Here is a 22293-nt window from a genome sequence, read left to right as displayed (position 1 = left end):
TACTGAATTTTGAATGACATGATATTCAATACCATATCGTTCTAGATATAATTCGAACCTGAAGGTAAGTCGAATTTTGATTCCTGAGATTTCCTTTCACAAATATTTCATATTTTGGTTGAGACCAATCGTTTTACTCATAAGCAGCGACGGAAGATCAAGTCATGTCTAGAACAATTTGTCGTTAAAGGATTGATTCTCATGTTTATAAATGTATATTCTCATTTCACAATACAACTGGATACAGAATCCTTCTCTTTTGTATTCCCGAATTTTTCAAATGTACTTTGCAACAAAAATGAATCATTCCATATTCTGAAACCCAACATAAGTGTCGTGAGTTCAGAAGGCCGGATGCTGCTTTATCTTGAGGGGGGGCATTTGAGTTGAACATTTAACTCTGATTATGAACTCTGCTTGCTACACCAGCATACATTCAGTTCAGACATAAAGTGCGCTTCAAGATAATCGGTGTTTATGTGTCACAGTCTTATTGTTTCATCAACGCAACTTGCGATAGTCATTGTGTGTCTGAACAATGTACCAAAGCCATATTGGAGTTAGACTTATAAGAATAAACTTTGTGTTAATTATCTAATCGTAAATGAAAAATGAATTGAATTTTTCGACATATGCGATTTAAACTGACTTCAAGAAATCAGAAGATTGTTATGGATATTCGTAACTCCAAGTAGAAAAATCTTGTTCCAGAATCAGATATTCTACAAACTGAACCATCACATTTGCCAAAGATGATTTCAATTAAAAACGTCTTGTGCAACCAATCAGTGAAGAAACATTCTTTCGCTTTGAAATCATTTGTATTCAGATTTTTATTTATTTTTTTTACTTTGACTGTTACCTCGCTGATCGTAACACCAGTGCACGCAATCTTTCATGTTTACTCTCCGAGCGACCCTATTCTAAGAACTAGTTATGCCATCGATGACAATGAACAAAAATTTGGAAATATTCCGAAAGCATTACGATTCGATTGTCATCCAGAGGATGGAGCATCACAGTTGTCTTGTACGAATCGTGGGTGCTGCTGGAACCCGATAGGCGACGATAATGACAGTGAAAATATGTATAGATTGGATGCGCCTTTCTGCTACTATCCAGAGGATTGGCCTGGCTATGAATTTATCAATTCTACAATCAGGGGAAACGATTTCTCAGGATTTTTAATACGAAAAGTAAAATCTTTCTATAACGATGATATACCCGTTATTAAAATGGAAACTACAACATTGAGCGATTCTATTTTACGTGTGAAGGTAAGAAACGAAATTACATGTTATCTTATTGTTACTTTTACCTTCTTGGATGCCATTTACATCGAACTTTTGTCACTGCAATTATTATTTTGTAGATTAACGATCCTCAGAGTCCTCGTTACGAACCTCCGTGGCCTGTCAAATCGAACTGGGAAACTTCACGTGTGAAAGATTCATCTCCCAAATACATTTTTCAAACTGATTCCTCCAGACCTGGTTTTGCGATTAAACGTGCAGCAGATAACAATACTATGTAAAAGTTCCCGTTATTTTTCAGAATCAATGCCACGGAAGATCTATATTTTGCCTGTCAATAATTTATTAAAAACAAAGCTTTATGATGTGCAAAATTGAAATTTTAACAACGATGCATTTTTAGGAGAAGTTGTTATTTTGCAACCTCAGGATTCTCCAAAATTCAGTAAACCTTAATAAAGCAAAACTTACTAATATTTTACAACCTCAACTTCTCCGAACCTTTTTTCAAGTTAGAAAGTTGTTTTCTTCCAATGGTTCGTTACGTTAATGTTAACGTTAACTTTAACCTTGTATTATCTTTGCAATTCTTTGATTTTTAAACACAGATTTGATGCTATCGGAAAAGGAGGTTTCATATTCTCAGAGAGGTTCCTGCAAATAAGCTCTCTGCTACCATCGCACAATATTTACGGTTTGGGTGAGCATAGAACAAAGCTCAAACTCAATACCAACTGGAATTCTTTTACAATGTTCAACAAGGATCAACCTCCAACAGAGCAGGTGAGTTTTCCAGGGCAAATTCATCAATAATACTCATGAAATAGTTCTGAATTAAGCCTGCTTTAGAGACTTCACAAAATCGGTTTTTTCGAGGATTTTTTTGGGAAGGAAAGAAATATCCGATTAAAACGAAACTTTCAGAGTTTATTGTTACGTATTTCAAAGTCTTCTCGAATTTTTTCATTAGGATACATGTCATATTATGCCTGGTACAAGCATCTCACCGAGGCGTCTCGAGTATGCATTTGTCGTGCGGCGGGAAAGGTGCAGGTCGGAATTTCCATCTGAAACGAAGAAACCAAAAAAATTTTTACTTCTCAATAGTATAGCTTCTAGTTAAACCAAGAAAATTCCACAAAAAGTGAAAAATTCAACAATTTTTCGCAAATTAAAAAAAAAAAATTCATTTTTCTTGGGAAAAGAATTCACTTTAGATTGTTTAAAAAGTGAGTTAATCTTAACTTTCTTAAGGTTTTTTAGGTTCAACTAGAAGAGAATTTCATCCCGAGTACAATGCAATTCGTCTCGTTTCGATAGGACGTTTAGTTTTTTCCCCATCTTTCCCGCCAATTAGGAAAAAGCGTAAAAATGAAAAACGGAGAAATCGTGCGTCAAAGTTTTCGTACATAAAAAATCGAAATTTTCTTGAACTTACCGTATTAATATGCTAATCAGCGATTCCTGGTCCATAGAGTTATCCTTCAGACTCTTCAAAAAACTGGTTCAAAACTTCAAAAAACTGGTTCAGACTCTTCAAAAAACTGGTTGAAAACTTCAAAAAACCGCTCGTATACCTGCTCGACGCTTGCTCACTATTTCTTCTGTAACTCCGAAAATATTTCGAATTTGCGTCTGAAATTTTAGGGACACATTCTTGGATAGTTTGGGAAGACATTTATGCAAAAAAAAAAATCGATTTTTTGAAGCCTCTAAAGCAGGCTCCCCCTTTAAGAGTCACGGAAATACAAACGATTATTAAAAAAATCTTCAGCTATGTTATTTATTGCTAATGAAGTGAACGTAAAAGAAATAGTATCCCTGCTATATAATGTAAATGTATCTGAGCAAATTCGAATAACGCAATAACACACAATATGAGATATCAACAATTTGAGAAATTTTTTTTAAATCAAAACGTTCAAAATGATTAGACACTGGTATTTTCAAATTTTATTCTAATGTTTTTCGGGCTGATTTTGACCACCATACAATTCTTCAGGAATTACTTCAGGTAAATTTGACTAATAGTTATGCCCAAAGTGGATAAAAATAAGTTCGTGCAATAAACATCTAAGAATCAGATGAAAAATACCAGAATTTTATAATTTCAAAGGTTTTACGTATGAAACCTTTGTTCAAATTGTTGGTACGTTGCTTTGTGTTATTCGAATTAGCTTGAATGAATTTCTTTTGCATTACTGGGGATTTTGTAATTGCATAGATATAATTACAAATGGCACAGTGAAATATCTTGAGCATGGAATCAAAGGATCGAGGATAATACGACACGCCATCTGTTAGTATTTTGTCAAAATATTGAAAATGTTTCAATCATTTTTCATACCTTCCATGTAAGCCGTAAAAATGCATGATCAACTGTAACTATATGACATATGTTGTACAGATAAGTGCCTCATGTAAATTTGAACAATATCATGAATTTTCAAATAAAACGTCACAAATCTCGACTCTTTTCGGTCTATTAATTCATAATTCTATCTATTTCTAAGATTGTCCATAACGAAACATATTCGAGGTATTCAAAATACAAAATTTGAATAATAGAAAGGATTCTGTCGCTTAGCATTGAAAGGAGACAGGCACCCCTTCATTTCGTTTACTACAGAATTCTCGTGCCAAAACACGAATTTTATACAAAAAAAATCGAGCCTCACGTTTCCGACCCCCCCCCCCCCACCCCGCCCCTTCGCGCCGTAACCACCAACGTCGGACCTGGACCCCCCCCGATCCCCATCCCACAAAAATGAACGTATTTGTTGAATGCCTCCTTAGCGCAATTACGTTTGCCAAAAAAATTAACAACCAAGTACCTTTTTTGTTAAATGAGCAGCACTATGATTGATTGTTTTAGGCAAATCTATATGGCTCGCATCCCTTCTACATTGTTATCGAAGATTCCGGTGACTGTCACGGTGTCTTATTTCTAAACAGCAATGCAATGGGTAAGGTGTTCTAATGTGTTTCAGCTTTGACACCAATTGACTAATTCGCATCTTTTTAGACATTATACTGCAGCCAGCTCCGGCTATAACATTTAGGACGATAGGTGGTATCCTCGATTTTTATTTTTTTATGGGTCCCACGCCTGCAGATGTTCTCAGACAATATGCTGAAATAGTTGGAAAACCTTTTTTTCCACCTTATTGGTCTTTGGGCTTCCATCTGTGCCAGTAAGTGTCTTATTTTTGGGTATCGTCGAACATTCTACAATAAAATCACTATTTTGAACCAAGTGCTTGGGACATTTTCTGTTCCAATTGTTGCGATTTTCTCAAAACAGTTACAAGATCATAAAAGGTGGTCAGATTTTTGCACTATGTGAAAATAATATACAGACAGATATATACCTTAATGCTACACTGTAAACTTTCAGACTTGGATACGGAAGTGTTTCTAGAACCAGAGAAGTTTGGAACCGAACACGAAATGCCGGGATACCATTTGTGAATATTACATCTAAGAGTTTGTACAAATTAATCTTTTGTCATGCACGCGTCACACTATTCTTTCAATATTCTAGGACACGCAATGGAACGACATAGACTACATGGAAAACAGAAATGATTTCACTTATGACAAAAAGAATTTCAAGGACTTGCCTCAGTTTGTTGACGAAATTCACTCAGTAAGTTTCCAGATATTATTTTCGTTCAAAGTTCCTCCACACCATTACATAGATAATCGGAAATGCCTTCAATAATTTTTCAGATGGGAATGCATTACATTCCAATAATAGATGCTGGTGTTGCTGTAGCAGAAAAGGCAGGGACTTATCTACCTTACGACGAGGGCTTACGTGACGATGTATTTGTCAAAGATGCAGAAACAAATCAACCCTTTACTGGGAAAGTTTGGAATCCTATCGCTACTGTATGGCCCGACTTCACGCATCCAAATAGTACAGCGTACTATTTTCGTATGCTGAAATCTATGCACGATATGTTTGCATTCGACGGATTGTGGATCGTAAGTCATTTATTTTTGAACAACTTAATATCATAAATTATTATCGACAAGTTTTATTTCTGCAATGGTAAAAATAAGTTGAAAATACAAATGATTAACATCATTATTGTTAACTTAAGGACATGAACGAGCCATCCAACTTTTTGAATGGTAAAGTTAACGGCTGCACTTATAACAAGCTGGATTATCCACAATATGTGCCACATGTCGTCGATAGATTGCTCGCAACTAAGACCTTATGTATGAATGCTAAACACCACCTGGGTTCGCATTACAATCTTCATAACACCTACGGCACTGGACAAGCAATTGCCGCAAATTTGTGAGTTTCAAATGCATGATGAAACAAACAGTGGTTACATACGTTATCTAGATAATTTTATATCTGAGATATCTACGATAAGTATGTAAAACACTGAATACGATTGATACTGCCAAAATGTGTTGCATGAACTGATTCTTGTTAACGATTCCCAGAGCTATGAGGAAAATCAGAAGCAAAAGACCTTTCATAATATCAAGGTCGACTTGGGAAGGCGCTGGACATTACGCAGGACATTGGACTGGGGATATTTATTCATCATGGTACGTTGTAATTATATGTATCTAAATTCTATATTATCATCACGTTCTCCACGAATTCATTCGAGATGTCTGAAATCGTTCAATCCATTCTCCTTTTCAAGGCATGATTTGCGAATGAGCATTCCAGAGGTGTTGAGTTACAGTCTATATCAAGTACCTATGGTAGGTGCTGACATTTGCGGTTTTGATGGCAACGCATCTGTATCTCTTTGTAATCGCTGGGTGCAGCTGGGTGCCTTTTACCCATTCGCACGAAACCACAACTCCGACGATACAATTGTAACTGACTTCATCAAACCTGCAATTAAACATTTAAAACTACAACTTCAACATTCATATTTCATCTCAATTTCTTTAAGCGCTTTGCAGCGCGCTAATTGCATATATTTTTACACTTTTGTTCCTGACTTTTCAGGTGCAAGATCCCGTCGCCATGGGAGACTTGGTGGTAGAATCTGCCAAAAAAGCACTAATGATTCGTTACAGATTTTTACCGTATTTGTATACGCTCTTTTTTAAAGCTCACAAATTTGGTGATACTGTAGCAAGACCGTTGTTTGTTGAGTAAGTAGCAACGGGTCCATTTAACATGTCTCAACCATCCTGCCACTCTCGACAACAATGCTGTAGGCTCTCTTTTTCAGATTTACTAACGATAGAAATACGTACAGCATTGACAAGCAATTTTTATGGGGAAGATCTTTGATGATTATACCTGTCTTAGAAGAGGTAAGTTTTACAAATAATTCATAAACAGTAATGGAAAATTACATCTTAATTGCGAGCCACCCAGAGAAATACACTGTGTAGTTTGAATCGAGTTATTGAAAGAAGTTCGTTTCCCTTGAAATTTTTATCCCTTTTGTGAATCATGTGCTCAAGTACTGATTTAGTTCTGATTTGTTTATTACTAGAATGAGGTTGAAGTAACGGCTTACATTCCACCCGGTCCATGGTACGACTTCTACTCCAAGGCATTTACATTCTCAAAGGGAGAAAACTTTACCCTGAAAGCTCCGCTGGACACGATACCATTGATGATTCGTGGTGGTTCAATTTTGCCAGGACAAACTCCAAATGTCACTACAACCTTGAGCCGAAGAAATAAATTCGAATTACTTGTGGCGTTAGATGGAAACGGTTTTGCAAGCGGTGAATTGTATTGGGATGATGGAGATAGTTTGGGTGAGTAATACAAGTTGTGTCTTCTGTCATGCTAAGAATAAATAACAAATTTGTCATTTACGAAGAGTACTAAAGCAAGAATTATTTAATTTTCAGATTCATTTGAGAAACAGCAATTCAGATGGTTGAATTTCACAGTAAAAGACCAAAAATTGACGAGTCGTAAAGTAGAGAAGGGAGGTTTAAGTCAAGATATGATCCTTGGAAGAGTCAGTGTAATGGGAATCAGTAGAAAAGTTCACCGCGTCTTCTTGAATGACAATAGTTCGATTCCGTTTATGTATAATAAAAGCAGACTGGTAAGATGGCACTGTCCTCTTTTGTCCTCACGTTCTTCAGCCCCTGTTTGAAAACTAACGATCAACCATTCTCTAATTTTGCAGTACTTGAATGTTAGAGGACTCCATGTGGACTTGAAAAGAAACTTTACTCTATCCTGGGCATTCGAGGAATAAGATTGGTCCACCGATACAATATTTTTTCAACGTTTGGTGAACTTTTGTAACGCTCTTAACACTTTCGTACGTACAGTACTACCTCGTTATAAGAATACTCCTTATAAGAGAATTTCCCCTTCGTTCCGCTTGAGCGAGTTTTATAGCTTTTGCCAAATCCTTTACTTTACGAGCTCTCTCAACTTTGGAACAATTGCGTTGCATTATACGTGTGCAGACACCGAATCTGTATAAATTATTCTGATTCTCTTATAACGAGAAGTGGTGATGATCATCAGCACACTCACACACGTGCAATATCTGAGCTCTCCAAGCAGTAGTAGCGGAACGCTCCTGCGACGAATTTCCTGGAATCCTATTCCTCTAAGCGCCCTAGCACTCTCTTATAACAGGGTAGTACTGTATACTATTCTTTATCCAAACACAGATAGTCAAGTTGTGGAACAATACACAATTGCATTCAATGACTTTCCTTACCGTTTCAAAAACTTGCTGAATCGTCTACTTCAATACTTGGCAATGAGAATGAATAATTTTGTTGTAATAAACATTAATGTGGGAGTTGGCCTATCATAAACCGGATGCAGCTTTATCCTGAAGAATAATCAGTCACAAGCCTCAAGTAACATAGAGACATTCGAAACAGACATAGTACTAGAATCTGCCGCAATCATTTTCAAATTTACACACACGAAACCAACAGAAAATCGTGAATTTTTACTTCCTAAATAAGAATAAATTTAAACATACAATTTACCTCGAGTTTTGCACTGTTTCAAAAACTAATTCGACTATGTTAGTTCTCCAATGCTACAATACTTGAATATTATGGGAGCGAATCTGGATCTGAAGATAATTGTCACCCCATCTTTGACTGGTTTAACAAAGGAATTTTCGTTCATCACGATGCAGACCGTATAGCTGAAATATCGGTACAGGCTTAATAAATTTAATGTTTACTTTGGATATTAGATCACTATCTAGTTTCCAATGCAAATTTAATTGTGTCAAAAAGAAAAAAATAATGTATACTTGAAGCATGAGTTATTACGTTGGAAAAATTAAACGAGGAAACAATAACACTTATATAGTTAAGGATTGAATTTTTTTGGATTTATTAAACAACTTTTTTGTAATTTTTTGGTGATGAATAGTATGGATCAAACATTGTACAACATTTGTCAAAATAAGGTAATAGATTAGGTATGTTTTGCATCCGATCCAAACCGCCGCCTGCCGTTTTCGTAGATGCAAGGTAATTATATTGAATAAATAATAACTTATTCTAAACTGGATTTTTTTCAATGGTGACATGTAATGATTTATAAACATATTGTAATGAACGTAAATTATACTATCGTTTTTTTTATAAGTAGTCATAACTATTAATAATAATTTGGTGTACTGTTTGATATTTGTTGGGTTGCTTTGGCTCCAAAAATTAAAATAAGTGCAGAGTCGATTGACGTTACAGACGTGTAAATGTTGAACAGAGAAAAAAATATGCACCTTAAATTACATCGGTCGAATTTTAATTTTCGCAAAACGAAAAGAATTGTATGTATATTAAATAAATTGAATTGGATTGTTTATTTTTAAAGAAACAGATAATGGTGTAATCACTATACTCCATAGACACAATAATATATATTGGTATATTATCACACATCGAAAATTACATTTCTTTCAATGTAATTTATTAACTAGCTTATTACAGCAGGTTTCAACTTGACTACATGTGTAGTTTCATCAATCTGGTTTCACATAGATATTAAAAACTACCGTGATACCTGTTTTTGTGTTCTCAAGAATCATGAATTGAATACCGAAGTGTTAAATGTGAATCCATTACAAAAACTGTATGAATCGTTATTGTATTTTTACTACATTAGATTGCCATAAATATCAATTTAAATTTCAATACTATATTCTTTTTCAGTTATACTCATATCTACTTTACATACCATTGCACGTAACTGAAAATAGGTGTTTGTGTATAATATAATATGTATTTCATAGTGAACACACGTGGCGAATCGCAAGAATGAGAAGAAGCCGAGTTCGTTTTTTTGTCTTTCCTAATTTTGCTTTCTACCTACATAATTACATACCTACGAATCTTTTGCTTTTTAACGACAAAAAAATTTATATAGATGAACTTCAATTGACTCGGCTGCTTCTTGTATAATATGTGATCTTGCAATACACGATAATGCGTGTTACGAACAAACATTTTTACTTATCCACGGTATCTAAATAGTTTTAAAAAATTTGTTTTTATTTCATGTAATATATATATTATGTTAATTAATTATATTAATGTTTATTGTCTGGTCACATTTTCTTAAATGTCTAACTATATAACCAGTGACACTATTATAATGTTTATTGGCCTAGCGTTGAGGCGTATAACAAAATCTTACGATGAAGTTTGCAACATGGGAACTCGGTGCTACATCTATAAGTATAACAATATTTAGAAATGTTTTTTTTTTATTCAATAAATAAGAACTCAAGGTTCTTCATTCTCATCATCCTCTTTTTTTGGCATTCTCTATTTAAACAACAAATAAAAGTCTGAACAAATAAATATATATATGTATATATATATTTATATATGGGTCATTCCACGTTAATTCGTCTAGGGTCTGATCCTCACCCCCTTAGATTTGTTCCGTGATTTTTTACATCGTTGTTCCAACTCTGAAAAGCTTACCAATTTTTTTCTGATTTTCCCTGCCCTCCGCTGTGCCTGAGAGCTCCCTACTAAATGATGATATGTTGACAATGATTACAACATTTTTAAAAACTACAAAAAAAAAATGACATAAATTTTGTGGAAAAAACCAAAAATATTCCAGCTAAAATTAAAACGGGCAGGCAACACGGTAATTTTTTATTCATTTTTCAACTAATTATTACATTTTTTAAAATTGTTTTCATCTTTTTTTTTTGAAGATACAGGATTCAATATATCTTCCTTAACACAACAACAATCTGTAAATTCCAACTAAAATCCAAAAAACATTGAAAATTGAAAATGATTTTTTTTTGGTTATTTTGATTTTTCAATTTTGAATTTTAATAATAATTTACAGATTTTTGTTGTATTAGGGAAGATATAACGAGCGCTGAAAATCCTAGAACTAGAATAACTGAAAAAAAATATATTCATCAGTTTAAAAATTACCGTTTTACCTGCCGACTTCTATTTTGGTTGGATTATTTTTGGTCTTGGCCACAAAATTGATGTAATTTTTTTCATAATTTTCAAAAATGTCGCAATCATTGTCAGAATATGACCAGGTGCTCTGAGGGCATCGGGAAGGGTTAGAAAAATCTAAAAAAAAACAACAAAAATTGCTTTTTAGAGTTGGAACAACAATATGAAAAATGGCGAATCAAATTCAAAAGGGTGAGGGTCAGACCCTAGTCGAATTGACGTGCAATGCCCCATATATATAATAAGTGTAATATGTAGACATATAATTATAATATGTATGTGTATAATATACAATATTATTTATATGGCAAGCGTTAAATATTATATGTATTTTAAATTAACGTATAATAACAAATTTCGTTCATGTGCGAACTTAGCCGGTTCTTATACCCAATTCGTAGACAACGACTTAGAATTGAAAATAACAGAGAAAAAATTATGCATAAAATACAATAGAAAATATCGCAATTGAAATTAAACAAGAAAAACTGTCTTTTGGTAACATTGACTGCAACTTTTTTTTAACATAATATAATATGTATGTGTAATGTATTGATTGAAATGATACACATTTATTTTGGGTAATGACAAATGGAACGAAAATTAAATTAACCGAAAGTGAAGTTCTCTTTCGCTTCTGACACCTATTTTGTGGCTATCCAAGTCTTACGTTGAGTCATAGGTAAAGTTAAATAATAATAATAATAAATGGCGAATTTATATTTCATTGGTAAAATATGGCAAGGATGTATAGTGACAAATAATGGCACTACTGTATAAGAATTGTGGTATCACAATAATAAGCCTATAGACATTACGATAATTGATTTGTTATTGAAAGTGAATCTTCTCCGGAATCGAACCAGAGAGGAGCTCCAATCCGGCTGACGCTCTAAATCCTTTTGTTCATACTCATTCGCGTCACCATAATTGTGTGTGATTATCGGGCGGGTGTCTCAATCTTCATATCTGTTTCTTCCGCACTTACAGCACACATCAGTAATTTGATGGATAAACACACATTATTATTGTGACGCAAACGAGTATGAATGCAAAAAAATGAAGTCTCAGCCGAATGGAGCTCCTCATTCATGTGAGCCGAGAGAAATTTCACCCTGTATGTATATAGGAAATTTCTTTAGTTCGTTTCGAAGGCGAGGTTTTTTTAAACTCGCTTATTTGGTTTCTTTTCAGAATATGACATTCCCCTGGAACGTTTCTACAGACCTACTGGCTGACGGTAAGCGTTTCTAATATCTCCTCGGGTGTTTTGTTCAATTTTTTGAAAGTTTCCCAATGCTCAGGGGGCACGGTCCACTCCAAAAACGTAGCCAAATTCTGCTTCAGGATATCAAATTCGTTGGCGTCGTCGGAACCCTGAGCGGGTTCCTTGCCAGCGGATATGAGGGAGTCCTTCAATACCTCGTCTATAAGCCGTTTGCCAAATCCGAGTTCGTCGAGTCGTTCGGGTTTCGAGATACGCTTGAATAGAACGGCTAGAAGCAGTCTCATCTTTTCAACAGTCATAATCCGGTATTTCGGTACCATCGGACGCCCGGTCCGGTTCTCAGGATCAGCATCAATCGCCGGCGTTTCCCCAACGTGACAAGACTTCTCATGCGTCTCCAGGTCGTTCTTTATCCTGAAAAAGGTGTTGCAGTTCTTGCAGCAGTACGGATCGGTCCTCCCATGGACGCATCTCATGTGCTTCTTCCAGTGTGGAAGCTGCGTGAAGCCGGCACTGCACTCGGCGCACTTGAACGGTCTCTCCCCAGTGTGTCTCCTCGTGTGAAGCTTCAGGGCAGTCGAGTGTGCGAATGCCTGCCAGCAAACGAGGCACCGAAATGGCCGCTGTCCCGAATGGGTTCGCTGATGTACGGTGAGCTGGGACTTCTGGGCGAACCGCTGACCGCAGGTTCCGCACCCGTGAGGTCTGTCCTGGGCGTGAGTCCTCATGTGCTGGGGGAGGTGACCCTTGAACGTCTTGTTGCATATGACGCATAAGAAGGACTTGACGTCCTTGTGGAGACACTCGAGGTGCTTTTTGAGGGCGTCCCGGCGCACAAAGGCTCGTCCGCATATTTCGCATTTGTGATCCTTCTGCCCGTTGTGTCGTTTCACGTGCAATGCGAGGTTCGCTGCGCAGGAAAAGGTACCTGGGCACAAAACGCAACGGTATGGTTTCACCTGGGTGTGAGTGCGACGGTGTTGAACGAGCTGACCGCCCCGAGCAAAGCTCTTCTCGCAGTCAGTGCACTTGTACGGCTTGTAACCAGTGTGCGTCCTCACGTGAAGCTTTAGCCTCTCCTTCAGGGGGAACTCCTTGCCGCATTCGTTGCACGTGAACATTGGTCCACCGGCGTGAACCACCTTGTAATGGGTCCTCAGACCACCGCTGCCCTTGAATCTGGCACTGCAAATCGCGCAACGGTGTTTCTTTATCAAAGACGATTCCTCCTCACCCGAATTATGACGTATTTCCGATTCCGAAATGTCGGATAGACCATGCATATGCGCCTCATTCTGCAACTTATTGTTACGATTTTCACGCGACGTATTGTTGTTCTTGTTACCTTCCATTACCGAGTTCGCCTGTATTATCGCGTCTATTTTTTCTCGAAGGCTCTCATCGCTTATCTTTGACCGTTCTTTCATGGTTACTTCTCCTTTGGCTTTGTTATTCCTCCCTGTTGTACGATTGCTCGTCGTTCCGTTCAATCGGATCTTTGAATTTGAATTTGAACACTTCCTCTTTAATGATTCCGACGCTTTTGCGTTGATTACCTCGGCGCCGTTTTTGTCTTGATGAAAAACGTAGACCTCGTCAGGAAGAGTTCCGTTCTTATCGAGGTCCTGGGCGATGGGAGAAAGTCTGGAATTCACATGGGAAACGGTGCTTTTATTGCAAAAATCAGATTCGTCAAGCTCGTCGCGGTCGAGGACATTATTCAAACCATTTGACTTGATGATTTCGTTCTTTTCATGCTTTCCTTTTTTCTGTGACTCTAACTGATTCTTCTTCAGAAACTTCATACGCTTTTTAAACACTCTATTGCTTTTCCGTTTCAAGGTGTTTCTCTTTCCATCACTGCACTGATCGACGTTAATCTCGTCGGTGATTTTCGGATTATATTCGTCCAAGGAATCATCAACGTTGTTTACTCCTTCGTCAAACTCATCGTCGTCATCGGTAGCGCAGAACTCATTCCTCCCGATAGAAAAATCGTGTTTGTTCCTTTCTCGCAGTGCTTTGAAGGCGTCGGCGACGGTATCTTCCTTGTCGTCGTCGTTTTTTCGGCATATCGACAACTGTTTGACGGGAAGTAGTTCGGTCAGGTGAACCTCGTCCGCATCCCTGGACGACTCCATGTGCGGAAAAATTTCGATCGTGGTTCGGTGGATGTTCGTCATGTTGGGTCAAAGTGCGAAAAAGTCTCCTTCGAATTTCTCGATCATAATAACATTCATCGATCAAGGTACAACAGATGAATAATTTTTCTCGCCATCTCGCTGACACTCCGGTGAACTGATCGACAACTCGGTTGAATAATAATCCAGAACTGACAGAAAAACTACATATAATAAATCGGAGAGAAAAACAAACTTGATGGTAAACGAAAGCATATATGAAGTCGCGTTACGGGTGTGCGGAGATCGCGTCTCGCTTCGAACTGGCACGAGATTTTGTAGTACGTGACAATACACGTGGTGTGCAGGTAAGAAGTGGAATGAAAAAATAAATGAAAAACGGTGCTACAGGTATATTATCTTTTATCAACGGCGTGTTCTTCAAACACCGTTGCAGGGGAAAAGTGTGTAGCCGTTATCAGCAACCGCGATGTTCAGTGTATAATACGTGTATACGTCCAGCGTTTTCGTTATCTACCGTCGGGACGCATTCCTTGTATATTATTTCAAAGAAAAAATTCCGCTCCATATTTCGGAACACATCGACGTGCGCGTGCGTATGTGTATGTTTTAACACATGCAGCGTACTCTTCACGTTAAATAATTGTACATAGTTGATTCATACTCAAGTGACACCGACAATTCTCTGCAGTCTCCATGGAGGGTGAAAACATTTCCTGCGCGATCGTTTGAATCTCCTCTGCGAACAAAATCGTTCCTCTTCATAGATGAGAGCCGGAGAACCGTTCTAGGATCGATCCTCCGACGCGCGGGAACCGGGTCGTCCTCTTCTACTCGGCTCGACGACAGCCGGTTCATCCGGTACCGTTGACTGCACTGTGTTCCTGGAGTCCTGGAGTAGGACCTCTCTTCCTGAAGTCGCCGCCGTCGCCGCCGTTATTGCCATTCAGGTCTCCCGCTACTCATCCGCACCCGGTGCCGGATTCTGACCTACCTATTTCCATTCCCATTCCTGTTCCCGTTCCCGCTTAGTCCTCCTCCTCGCGCAAGCGTGCCCGTTCTCAATCAATATCCATCTCCGCTAGCTCCTCGACTCCCTCTCGTCTCTTGAACCCTCCGCCGTCTCCTTCGAGAGTTTCGTTGATCCGTGTCTCCTGGCTAAACTTGCGTCGTGTACACACCTCTAGGTCGTGGCCCTTGACTCTTGACTATTGACCTTTATTTTTTGCCTCATACGCGCATGGCGTTATATGTATATTTTATGTATACACATATCGTCTACCCTCCAAGAATTATTCAAACATTTTATTGAAAGTCAATGAGCCAACGGCGGTGATTAGCTTTTTCGTATATCTCGATCTTCCTATCGTCGACTGGGATCTCTGTTCTGTTTTATGGTTCTACATTTGTATTTCTCTGCTTCTTCTTTTCTTCTGTTTTTCTTTTTTTCTCTAACACGCGGATAAATCTTTCCCCGTATTTGATATAGTATTTGTTTTTTTTTCTTTGACTAGATGATAATTTATTCCCGCGCAGCTCAACGGATTTCCGGCCGATGCTTTATTTACATGCGATGTCGTACGTTCTTCTTTCAGGCTTTTATATTCGATTAGTGTAATGTATTATTATACGGGACGAACCGTACATAGTGAATAATGCACAATTTTTATACGTTCGATTGTCACACAGAATAGTATATACACATATGTGTATAGATTGCTGTATAGATTGAACGGTTTATGGTCTATATTACACGTATATTGTAACAGTTAAATATATTATATAGCTGTATATTAGATAGTAGTCTAGATGCAGTGATTGGGGTATATTATCAATGGTTAGTGAATTATATACATGTGTGCGTGTGTTTGGATGTGTATTTTATTCTTATTTTATTTTGTTCTGTTTGTTTTTCTTTCTCTACTGAAGTAGAACTCTTGTTATGAAAAGAGGAAGGAGACAGCCCATCACCACCTGCGAAAGAAATTAGAATTGCCAACAACCAATGAATGATGTTATATACATTAATACAGAATGCAATATATAGATATATTATAATATGTAGGTATTAATACTGCAGGTATCTCCACGAGGAAAATTCCAACATCTGCGGATTAACTCGGATATAGATCTATTCAACGATTTATCGACAGCTGAGCAGAACAACATCGTATCTCAGAATTCATTTCGATAACATCGTACCTCAGAATTCTGTTCAACGACATCGGGTCTTGAGTTAAGATTTTGTTTACTACACATTCTAAGGCTGAATGAATACATATTATTTTTGCAAAGATATTACTATTGGTCAACTTACAAAATAGGATTAAGATTTGGCTATATGCCGAAAAATATTAACGTATTTGAAGCAGATTTTACATTAAAATCCCAGCTTCGGTATTTGTGAAATCCACTTGAACATAACCATTTATTAATAATCGTTAATCCGTCATTTACGGTACTGGTCCAATATGTTAGGTAAAAATTTCAGTAATTATGTTCGAGAATTGAGATATGATATGGAAAAGAAATATTAAGTCCTAATTTATAAGTCAGTTGATATTTTTAGCTGCCAATATTTTTTCACACGAAATTGATACCCATATGCTGCATATTTTCTGTGTACACTACTGGTGTCACACCGGGATCGCTGGAGACCTCATATCAAAAATCATTGCATAGAAACTGAGGTAACGATTCGATAACTTGAAAAAATTCTGGGATACTCTTTGATTATTATACTTCAATGAAAATTAGTTATCTTGAGTAGACCAAAATTGATAATATAAAAAATAATCATAAAACGAAATACCGGAAAATGGATCATTCTACTCAAAAAATCATAAATTACTGAATTTTCAATATTTTGAACTGAAAATTGACTGAGAAACTCTCAACAGACGGGTATTTAAGAAAAAAAATATGAAGATAGTGCGCGACGAAGAAAAGGTATTTATTTGAGTGTGTGAAATTGAATGTTTGGAAAAATATGAATCAACGTTTTTTACGATATTTCATTATTTATCTTGGGTCAAATCAGATTATTTTGGATGTTTTTTTTGTGTGGACTTTACCGTGAAGATACCATGAGGTCATTTTGACCCTGGTGTGTATCATAAGGGTTAATAACTTGACGTATGATGTTGAACCAAATCCTGAGATGGGAGGTAAGATACTGTGACAAGGATGTTACTCTTGTTGATTCAATAACGAGTAAATGGGTTCTCTGTCCGAATCAAACAAATGGTAAGCACATGGCAAATATAAATCTGATGAAAGTGGATATAATTTAAATAGGTGTTCTTGTGTTTAAGTCTCAATAAGGACTGTTTTTTACAATAATAGTTGTTAGCTGAGACAACTTCATTTCAATATTGTTGAACCAAATTCTAAGATACAATGTTGTTCTGCTTAACCGTCAACATAATAAAAATAAAAATAATCCACAACCACCTTAATAAACGCAAACTAATTCGTCATTTCGATGAAAAAATGACCACTTTGGAGAAAAGCCAATTTTTATCAACTCGAAATATTGGCCCTCTCGTATTTCAGGTTATGTACCGTGAAAAATAGCTCATTCAATCCATTACGAAAACTGGAGAAAGATGTTTTAAGAGGTATACAAAGTTAGTGGAAACAATACTCGTTTACCAAGGAACTAACTATTCAGCTCACTCCAGTGGTAATGAAATTGTGCAGATATGAGTGGAAACACGTGCGACGCTTAGCGATATTTCTATATTCTCGACTACTACAACTTACACCGAGGAATATTAGGCGAAATTTTGCGGATGAAATATACACAACTTTGTGAGTGAGAAGGTATAATATAATACAATATCGCGCATCAAAAGTTGAAAGTATCCCAACTCTAATTGATGGGTATATGCTCGATTTTCTGTAACGACGTTTCCGAGAGGAAAAATTTTACATAATTCTTGACCACCCACAGACGAAAGCACAGTTCAGACCTGAAGTTCTATTTTTGCGCGACTGGGTCGATTCCGTATGCGTGTTTTTTTTTTAAACGTAAAAAATCGCTTTTATACATGTCAGAGTCATCTTTCCACGCGTTCAAACGGTGACATTGATAACAAGGAAAAACAAAGGCGTGATCGGATATTCGAAGCTGTAATAATGGCTGCTGAAAACGGACATCATTGGTATTGTAAAATAGATTTCTGAAATAAATTCCCGACTGTTTTATGCACCCTAATAAAATTCCTTGATGCATGCTCGTAGGCGTCTACAGTGAAACAGGAATACTAACTTGAAATTTTTAAATTTTTGACTTGACACGTGCTAGAAATAATTATAAATAATTCTTTTTCCTAAAAAACGAATTTCTTTTAAGCCAGTATTTTTGAAATTTGGAATAGTCGGCTTAATGATTCTACATATTTCCCAATCATCGAAATACTGCAGATTATTGCTTATCGTTGTGGAACGGCAAAACGAATTCAACGAAATTAGGGTAAACTTAGTTGTTTGACGAGCAATATACTGTTTTGCTCATTTTGTCATTTCCTGAACTCTGAGTTACAATTCACATGACTGAATTCAAAGCGAATAATATTTTGTCGCGCTAACCTTACGAACATGACCGATTAAAGAAAGCAACATACATACTCGATGAATCTCCATAACTTATCGAAGAATCAGTGAAAGTATTGCAATGCTGCAGCACGGCAAAAGTCATTATCTTGACGGAGAAATTCATCACGTTTCAACTCTCACTAAGGTTGAGTAACAGAAAAAGTGAAATTACGCGCGAATGGTGCACTCACCACAACTGGATATCTATGTATTAATAGGGTGGCCACAAATTGTTGGAAAAAAAAATGGCATGACACTTCCAGGTTTTCCAGGACCTAGAACCCATATGTCCCTGACATTTCCCCAGTTCAAGTAAGTTACTAAAACGTAAATCGTTCAGCTTATTAACTCTATATTTGGTTCAAATTCAATTCGAATTGAAAATAAATATAATGTATAAAAAAGTCAGTGCAAGCCAATTTATTTTCTCGACGAAAACAAGTTAATTTGTCACCTCAAAAAAGCATTCCTATTTCCTATGAGAGAAAACTGATGTTTTTAGTTTTTCTTTCATGACCAAATTAAAAATCCTTTGAGAATTCCAGGCTTTCCATGACCCCTTTTAAACACCCTGACATTTCCAGGTTTTCCAGGTGTGCGGCCACCCTGATTAATTTTTCGGAAGGTCGCAGATCGCCCCGCAGCCTGTGAATTGTATCGTGCAGTGACTGCAGCAACTCCGTTTCGCATAATAACGCGCCCGAGTGCATCGAATCTAGAGTAGCGTGTCTGTCCATCCAGTCACTCGACCGCCTACCGTAGTTTACGTCGATGGTTTAGCCATTAGCATAGAGCAGTCACGCACGCACACAGACGCACGCACGTGTAGCACACAAGCCGGTCAAGTAACTTTGTTGGGCACACGTCTCTGCGTTGAACTTCCCAACGCGGTTGCATCGACATCTAGTTCTAAATTAATTTTTCCTCCCGCTCCGCGATCCGTTTTCCCTATCAAACCGACGTAAAACGTTCCCTGCGCCGGAGTCCCTGCCACGCATCGTGCCGTGCACTAAACATTAAGCAAATCACAAATTCTCCGGCGTGGACTATTTTTTTTTTCTCTCTCTTCTATTTTTTGTCCATATCTTTGCTCCTCTTCCTTCATCTTTCATGCTCCCCTCCGACTCGACGCCAGGCATATCTCCAGTGTAAAATTCGCGGACGGTGGAGATCGATCGAGTGATTCGGAATTCGATTCCTCGCCACCGCCACCGCCTCGCGGCCCCTCCAGACGTGGTAGGTATGTGTATGTACAAAGTGAAAAATTGAACACCTACCTCGGGCGTTGCGGGTCGGGTCCCACTGGCGTCCTCGATCAGACGAGCGACGTTTCGTCCGCGGTCCGTGGTGCCGTTGGCGACTACTCCCGCAAGTCGCAAGGCCTCCTAACGCCTCGGCGCCATCTTTGCGTCGTTTGCTGTGACGTCAGGGTATCGCGCATCATCGTCGGCCAGGCTACGCGCTCTACTCTCTACGCCGGCCGCGCACCATTCACGACGTTCAAGGTTCTCTCGATCAGTGACAATGGCGCGACGACGCGCTGCCCACCCGGAACGCGGCTTTGATAATGGATCCCGATAATGGTAACCGTCTCAACTAGGCTTGATTCCCGTATCGCCTTAACCATTGTCGGATGTCCCCTCCCCTCCCTTCCGCCCCTCCTTCATCCCTCTGCTAGATAGCGAGAGATATTAATCCGGGCACACGGCAACTTGCCGATACGAGCGTCTCAAGCTCTGAGCGGTGAATTTGATTTTTACCTTTTGATATTGCCACTACGCGGAATTAGAGCTAGGAGACTTTAACGCTGAAAATTTGCTCGGGCCCCCCTTTCGCCAACCGTGGTGTACAAACGGTACTCGTTCCTTTTTATAGTTCAAGCTAATTTAATTGGTTTGTGATTACCTCCGCAGCCTTATCTGTGACTTTATTCTGCGTGAAAGAAGTGATAAACGCTCAAAGCGGATTTTTGATTGCTCCAAAATGGCATTTGTCACTTTTCCAAACTAGGATAAAGTAACAGAATATAACCTCTGCGCGAAAAATATGGATAAACAAAATTGTATTGTAGTTATGGTTACACAATACGTTCTGAGTCCTGTTTTACAGTACAGACAACGCGTAGCAGCATGTATTCTGTAGTGTACTTCGATAATTACGTCGCGATACCAAATTGACAATAGCAATCACTCTTTTGTTTTCATTTCTTCCAGGGTTTCGTCCACTCCTATGTAAAATGTAGCATTATACATATACGCATACATAATCAAAACGTTACACCTCGTATATCGCCGAGGTCGATCTACACTGATCGTCAACAGTCGGGACGTATATGTATGCTAATCATCCGACGGCTCGCGGACGCAAGCGAGACTTTATCGAGGCGATCTTTATCCCTGAACAGCGTGTCGTTGCTACCAAGCTTGCCTTACCCGTGTGCGCATGTGCGCATAACATAAACTTGAAACAACTTGAAACGGTCTGCTGGGATCGGCGGAGGGCAGGCAGCGTCGCGCTCAAATTTGAATATTTCGTATACAGCGATCACAAAAGCCTTTGATCGTTATTTCGAAACTACAAGCTATAAGACATTTAGTCGAAATTTAAATGATGGCAGCGAATTTACGCCAAGTGCGTTGCCAATTCTAATTTACCGATTTGCTAAACTTAGAGACTGTCTTCGGTGTGGTAGAGATCCAAAAATTCTCTTTTATTGGAAGAGACACAGTATCATTGTCACTAATCTAACACAAATTTAATGATTAGTAAATTCCGTTATCAATAAGGTTTGTTAGGTATTTTACTTACAATACATTAATTGCAGTACTGTTTGCACACAGTTTTGTATTACAAAGCTGAATATGCACCACACTGACTCAATATAAAACTTATTTTAGCTTATATTAATTTACTGGCCAATGGGTTTAATAAAAATGTTTAGTTACCCTTATCTTTAAAACTTTAAAGAATTTTGTTCAACTCTACATCGCTAAAATCTTAAAAATGATAATTATACATTGTGAACGGATCCTTCGATTCTTAGGTATTCATAGGACATCTTGTTTTCATGTTTTTGTTCATGTAATTTTTAAAACTCAAAAATATTCAGTATAAATTGACTAAGTTTTACAATTCTATTTTATATTGTTTGTAATTTTGGTATTTTTTATTTTACAAACAGTATTTTTAGACTAGTTTTGGTATAAAATGAGTGCTCAAACATTTTGTGACAACAGATCAAACTTACCACTTTAAGAAAGTTCATGAATATAGTTGTTTCAAGCGCATCGCATTCCAGCATTGATTTTCCCCTTGATGATTTCTTCTATTTATAATTATGCTTGATTTTATGATCGCGGTAATTTATTGTCGACTTATTCTTTGATTTGTTGGAAAATGCGAGCATGCATCGTAATATTAAAATCGTTTAGTTTTCGTTGATTGGCGCCACGATGTTCAGCTGATCTGCAAAACCAATTTCAAAAATAAACGAAAAGGAAACATAAAATTGTTTTTCTATATCTAATCGCCATCGAACGAAATTATAAACATGCATGCATGCTTCGTGTTTGAATTAAGATTCAAAATTTCAATTCAACACCCAAATATAGGTCATCTATGTAAAAAATGTAGT

General features: G+C 37.5%; 2 protein-coding genes across 4 annotated transcripts; one reads left to right on the top strand and one right to left on the bottom strand.

Moving 5' to 3' along the window:
• Window positions 1–51: 51 nt before the first annotated feature.
• On the top strand, window positions 52–8820 carry LOC124223285 (lysosomal alpha-glucosidase-like). The gene is made up of 16 exons (XM_046635105.1): window positions 52–1277; window positions 1373–1530; window positions 1862–2036; window positions 4129–4219; window positions 4279–4447; window positions 4651–4720; window positions 4798–4902; window positions 4986–5243; window positions 5363–5565; window positions 5721–5828; window positions 5930–6107; window positions 6244–6392; window positions 6473–6557; window positions 6743–7013; window positions 7110–7312; window positions 7397–8820. Exons 1-16 carry the CDS (start codon window positions 753–755, stop codon window positions 7466–7468), a joined length of 2820 nt encoding a protein of 939 aa, XP_046491061.1. The 5' UTR covers window positions 52–752; the 3' UTR covers window positions 7469–8820.
• LOC124223286 (zinc finger protein 329) lies at window positions 2203–20245 on the bottom strand. Of its 3 annotated transcripts, none has more exons than XR_006884249.2 (5): window positions 19937–20245; window positions 6767–6918; window positions 4877–6126; window positions 2692–2888; window positions 2203–2320 (listed from the first exon to the last, which is right to left on the bottom strand). XR_006884249.2 is itself a non-coding variant. In XM_046635106.2 (2 exons), the coding sequence occupies exon 2, from the start codon at window positions 14100–14102 to the stop codon at window positions 11919–11921; it is 2184 nt and encodes a 727-aa protein (XP_046491062.1). In that variant the 5' UTR covers window positions 14103–16034; window positions 19937–20245; the 3' UTR covers window positions 8560–11918. The 3 variants fall into 3 exon arrangements, 1 of the variants encoding a protein (XP_046491062.1); XR_011177652.1 differs by having other exon boundaries at window positions 2692–2857; XM_046635106.2 differs by lacking the exons at window positions 2203–2320; window positions 2692–2888; window positions 4877–6126; window positions 6767–6918 and adding an exon at window positions 8560–16034.
• Between the last annotated feature and the right edge of the window lie 2048 nt (window positions 20246–22293).

Source organism: Neodiprion pinetum, chromosome 7, assembly GCF_021155775.2.
Source record: "Neodiprion pinetum isolate iyNeoPine1 chromosome 7, iyNeoPine1.2, whole genome shotgun sequence".
NCBI lineage: Eukaryota > Metazoa > Arthropoda > Insecta > Hymenoptera > Diprionidae > Neodiprion > Neodiprion pinetum.
Note: the sequence above shows the minus strand (reverse complement) of the source record. Positions and strands in the feature narration are given on the sequence as shown.

What these genes read in the sequence shown, in the direction of transcription:
- LOC124223286 (XM_046635106.2), bottom strand. Translation starts at nt 14,102, where the DNA reads ATGACGAACATCCACCGAACCACGATCGAAATTTTTCCGCACATGGAG.
- LOC124223285 (XM_046635105.1), top strand. Translation starts at nt 753, where the DNA reads ATGATTTCAATTAAAAACGTCTTGTGCAACCAATCAGTGAAGAAACAT. An exon ending in GAAATGCCGGGATACCATTT is followed by an intron (nt 4,721 to 4,797) that starts GTGAATATTACA and finishes TCAATATTCTAG; the next exon opens with GACACGCAATGGAACGACAT. An exon ending in TTGTTGACGAAATTCACTCA is followed by an intron (nt 4,903 to 4,985) that starts GTAAGTTTCCAG and finishes ATAATTTTTCAG; the next exon opens with ATGGGAATGCATTACATTCC.